Source organism: Dipodomys ordii, unplaced genomic scaffold, assembly GCF_000151885.1.
Source record: "Dipodomys ordii isolate 6190 unplaced genomic scaffold, Dord_2.0 Scaffold170, whole genome shotgun sequence".
Taxonomy (NCBI): Eukaryota; Metazoa; Chordata; class Mammalia; order Rodentia; family Heteromyidae; genus Dipodomys; species Dipodomys ordii.
In genome coordinates, this window is record NW_012267386.1 from 2,436,562 (window position 1) to 2,442,062 (window position 5,501).

General features: G+C 41.1%; 1 protein-coding gene across 1 annotated transcript in view; it reads left to right on the forward strand.

Moving 5' to 3' along the window:
* Tm7sf3 (transmembrane 7 superfamily member 3) overlaps positions 1-5,501 on the forward strand; it is a 61,028-nt gene that overhangs the window by 6,659 nt on the left and 48,868 nt on the right. Inside the window, exon 2 of the mRNA XM_013033479.1 lies at positions 2,693-2,847. Within this exon, the coding sequence (XP_012888933.1) occupies positions 2,693-2,847 (155 nt within the window). The remainder of the gene's footprint in view (positions 1-2,692; positions 2,848-5,501) is intronic.

A 5,501-nucleotide genomic window follows, 5' to 3' on the forward strand; every position in this document is an offset into this window, starting at 1 on the left:
TGTGTGTGTGTGTGTGTGTGTGTGTGTGTGTGTGTGTGTGTGTGTGTGTGTGTGTGTGTGTGTGTGTGTGTGTGTGTGTGTGTGTGTGTGGCATTATGGAGGAGAGGAGAGGTGTGTGTGTGTGTGGCATTTTGGAGGAGAGGTGTGTGTGTGGGGGGCATTATTTTCCTGAAGAATTGTGGTAATATTATGAATACTCTGTCACTAAAATGTGTCTCGTTCCCTCCACCCCCACCCCAATGCTGTTGTTTTGGTACTACTGTTGGCTTTACCACTTAAGGTACCCCTCTAGTCCTTTTTACTGTAGTTATTTTTCAGATAGAGTTTTGTGTTTTATTCAAACTGGCCTTGGACTGTTATCTTCCTGTTTATATCACTTTGGACTGTGGGCTTCCTTTTTATGCTTCTCACTTTGTTGAGATTGCAGGTGTGGAATCTTGTCATATCCAGTTTGTTGAGATGAGATCACAATAACTTTTTTTGTCCTGGCTGGTGTTGAACTTTGATTCTCCTGATCTCCACCATCAAGTAGCTGGAATTATAGGCGTAAACCATTATGCCTAGCCCAGGTATATTTCTTAAAGAAGTCAGAATTAGAGATTCTGATGGTGGTCCTGGTTATTAGGTATTCTCAAATTAGCTGTTTGCTTTTACCTCTGAATTTCTTAGACTGGAATAAGGCTTCTTAGGTACAGTTTAACCATTTATGGTCAAAGGTCATCTGTTTAACTCTCCCAGCAAAATCCTCACAGATTTTTGCCTGACCTATATACTTTCTAGAATACTCTGCCATAAAACCCAGCATGATTTTATTTCCTATTAATTTTTTTCCCTACTGGAATAATGACTTTTTTGTTTACATAATTATAGTATATACACAAAATTGAATTATAAGTGGTGTGTGTGTGTGTGTGTGTGTGTGTGTGTGTGAATACAGGGGCCTCCTGCTCTCATTTGGCTTTTTCACCCAAGGATGGTGTTCTACCACTTGAGTCATACCTCCATTTCCAGCTTTTTGCAGGCTAATTGGAGATGAGAGTCTCATGGACTTTTTTACTCTTAACCTCTATTTCCTAAGTAGGATTACAGGCCTGGGTCACCATGCCTGGTTTAAGGAAGTAGTTTCTTTTAAATGGAAGAGCAGTTAATTTATTTTTTTTCCCCAGTGCTAGGGCTGGAACCCAAAGCCTCACACCTGTTAGATAAGTACCCTGAGTTATCAACTTTGATATTAAAAGCTATATCTAACACCTCTCAAATGGGTCTATGTCTAACATTTATATCCATGTGCTTGCTGGTGTGTAATTCCTAAAGGTAGAGAGTGAGCCCTAATTGTCTCTGTGGGTTCTTTTGCATTGTGCTACCAATTGACAATGTACTGAAAATGGTTAGAAGTGGAGTGCTGGTTGCTCATGCTTGTAATCCTAGCTATTCAGGAGGCTGAGATCTGAGGATTGTGGTTCAAAGCCAGCTAGGGCAGGAAAGTCTGTGAGACTCTTACCTCCAGTTAACCTCTAAAAAGCCAGAAGTGGAAGTGTGACTCAAGTGGACTCTTGAGCAAAGAAGCCAAGGGACAGCACCCAAGTTCTTGAGTTCAGTCCCCTGTACTGGCATACACATATGGGGCTGCGAAGTTGGCTCAGTGGTAGAGTGCTTGCCTCACAAGCATGAGTCCCAGGCTTCAATTCCTCAGCACCACATAACAGAAAAAGCTGGAAGTGGTGCTGTGGCTCAAGTGGTAGAGCACTAGCCTTGAGCTGAAGAGCTGAGGGACAGCACTTAGGCCCAGAGTTCAAGTCCCATGACCAACAAAAAATAAATAAATAAAAATATATAATTAGAACCACCTGCACCATACTGAAGATGTAGACTTTTCCCTTGTTTTTCTCCTAAGCAACACATTGTAACAACTATTTACACATTGGACATGTAAGCAATCCAGAGATGATTTAAAGTATGCAGGAAAAATGCATAAGTATTCTACTTATGTTTTCTATCCTGTTTTACATAAGGAATTTGAGTAGGCCTAGATGTGGGATCCTGATTAGCCTGGACTTTGCTACCCAGGGTGGCTTTGAACTGCAAACCTCAGATCTCAGCCTCCTGAGTAGCTAGGCTTACAAGCATGAGACACTGGCTCTCGACTTTTGTTTTTTATTGTTATGGACTATTCGAATTTAGAGGAAAAAACATAGTTGAAAAATTGTTTTCTTGGGAGCTGGTACATAAGAATATGTTATTTAAATATAAGTCATTAAAAAATTTAGTTTATGTTGGTACTGGACTTGAACTCAGGGCCTAAGTGCTTGTCCCTTAGATTTTTCACTGAAGGCTACAACTCTAATACTTGAGCCATACCTCCACTTCTGGCTTTTTGCTGATTAATTGTAGATAAGAGTCTCTGACTTTTTTGCCCAGGTTTGCTTCAAACTGCTCTCAGTCTCTGGCTGAGGTTAAATTAGTATTTTAATTTGTTTATGAATGTGATTTCTACAAATTGATATTATAATGATGTTATTATGTAGTAATGCTCTATCATTATGTACACTGTGCCATTTTATATCAATATAATGTATTAGTATAATATTATAATGAAAGGTTTTTCATTATATTATGATACAGTATTATGGTATACTTTCCTATCAGAGGTATGGTAATATAATGAAAGGGTTTTTTTTTTTTATCATTGTAGGTTTTCTTGAATTTTCTGTGGGGAAATTTAGATACTTTGAGCTCAGCAGGCTTTTTCCCAAGGAGGCCATTTTGCGTCATATTTCAACCAACGTGACTTTTCTTCTCTTTCAAGTACACTCACAGTATCAGAATACAACACTTTCCTTTTCTAAGGTAAGTACAGAGAATTACCTCACTAAAATCCCTATGTTTGATTCTTATATTTAGTTAAAAGCATTAGAATTTTATGTTTTTTATATAGTTTTGACTTTGTGTCTTTCGCTATTTGTGCTTTTGTTTTTGTTTCTTTTTAAATCCAGAAAAAGTATTGTCATATAAGTGATTGAGCTGGTGAGAGCCCTCCGGCCTTTCTGCAATTTGGCAATGTCTGGCTCAGCCTGGAGAGCTGAGTTGTAGTAGAGAGATCTCTACCTCAGCCTCAGAAAATTTAAAATGCTCAGTTAGCCTGTGCAGCTTAGGATCAGAGTGAGGGTGTGGCTCCAGTGGGGCAGCACCAGCCTTGCGCATGAGCCTGAGGTCTTAAACTCAAGTTTCAGTATTGGCACAAAAGAAAAAAAAAGATTTGCCATTCATGGTAACCTTTTACAAACTTCTCTCTATTTAGACTATCTGACCCCTTGACTAATGAATGAGTTTCACCAGAATGAAAAGAGTCCTTTAAAAAGTGTGTTTTATCCAGAATATCATGAGAGATAAGACACTTGCACATTCATGTTCATTGCAAACAGTCCAGGTGCTCTACAGTAGATTTGAAAGATTAAATGAAAGATTAATTAGACTTTGCAAGAGAACCACGCAGACATCCAAGTACAGAGAACAAAGTGGGAAAGGGGGCTTCCAAGACTCCTCCTCACAAAGGAAAAGTGAGAAGAAGCACCGGCTATTGTCTGAGGTGACCTATAAAGCCTAGGTTAAGGAGGGGCTAAAAGGGGCTAGGAGGCAGAGACCCCAGTGTGAACGTGTGGGCCAGGGGCTTCATCATGGTGGACTAGGATGTATGGCTGCTGTCCAAATAGTAGATAAGGGTCCTGCAACTGCCCAAACCTGAAGGTCTCTCTAAAGGGCTCTTGTTTCTTATATGGTGGTAGCTGCCCCAGAGAAGTGCCATCCCAAGGTAAAGGGGGTTGGAAGTTGATTATGTACTGCCTTTACTACATGGGCCTAGTGTTGCCTAGGAAGGCCATGCTAAGCTGTGGAGAAGGGAAGGAGCATACTAAGCTATAGGAAGGGAGCTCATTTGGCTAACAAGATTAATGGATCCAAAAAATGTGGTATCTATACACAATGGTATTTTATATAACCATTAGAAAGAATATTATGTCATTTGCAGGGAAATGTTAAGTAAGGTAAGCCAAGCTCAAAGAGACAGTGGCACATGTTTTCTCTCATATGCAGAAGCTATACCTAAAATATAGGCGGACATTGTAAGAATCCTTTGCGACTATCCCAGGGGACCACACAGAGGCAGGCAGGCACAGGAGGAAGATTATTATAAGGTTTATTAGAGGGGCCCTATCATCCCAGGAGAGGGAGCACATGACGCCTGCCCCTATTCAGGTAGCAGGCAGGTTTGGGGAGAAAAAGAGGGCAGAAGTTAGGTAAATGTGGGTAAGGTATGTGTGTGTGTGGTGGGGGTGTGTGCTGTGGGCAGGGAGTGACCATACCTGTATAGCAGGAACTCTAGGGTAGGGAGGAGCTCAGGTCTAGGTGGAACTGAGGACCAAAGGTGGGGATAATATTAACATTCCCTGCTTTGTTGTTTAATAAAAATAGAGGTGCCAGGTGGGGGAGGGGTATGGGCGGAATGTCATTTCTTCTAGAGCTACTTCCTGCAGTAGAGAGACGATGGTGTAGTCTGGGGTCCAGTCTGGGGTCCCTGATTTGTTGCCCAGCCTGGTACCATCCAGGAAGCATCTCCTTGATGGTTTGGTTGGGATAGAGCGAGGGAAGGGTTGACATTGTCCAAAAAGAAATGTACTCTTTTTTGTTTGTTTGTGTTTTTGTTTTTGGTCCGGTCGTTGGGCCTGAACTCTGAGCCTGGACGCTGTCCCTCAGCTCTTAGCTCAAGGCTAGCACTCTACCGCTTGAGCCACAGCGCCACTTCTGGCTTTTTTCTTTTTGCTTATGTGGTGCTGAGGAATCGAACCTAGGGCCTCAGGCATGCAAAGCAAGTGCTCTACCACTGAGCCACCTTCCCAGCCCCGAAATGTACTCTTATGTAACTGTAACTTTTATGTAACTGTAACCTCATTGTGTACAAAGGGAGGTTATACCTTATGATGACAACAGAAAAATTTAAAAAATTGTTCTAAGCACATCTTAGAATATTCTTAAATGTGGTATATATACACAATGGAATTCTATGCCTCCATCAGAAAGAATGACATTGCCCCATTTCTTAGGAAATGGAAAGACTTGGAAAATATTATATTAAGTGAAGTAAGCCAAGCCCAAAGAAACATAGGTCCCATGGTTTCCCTTATTTGCAATAACTAGTATATGTCTGGGACAAGCAGAAGCAGTCAGATAAGTTGATGTTGGGCGAAATGAACCCTAAGATAAGGTCTCAAATGGTTTCTTCCTTGCAATTGTTTCTAACATTTGTTTTGTTTTGTTTTGTTTTAATTTTTTGTGAACATACTGTACAGAGGGGTTACAATTACATGGGCAAGATAATGAGTACATTTCTTATCAAGCATTGCAGCCTCTTCCTTTGTTTACCCTTCACATCCTTCCCAGCCTCCCCTGCCCGCATCAATCCTCCCACCCCCCCCCACCAAAGTTGTAAAGTTCGTTTTCAACATGAC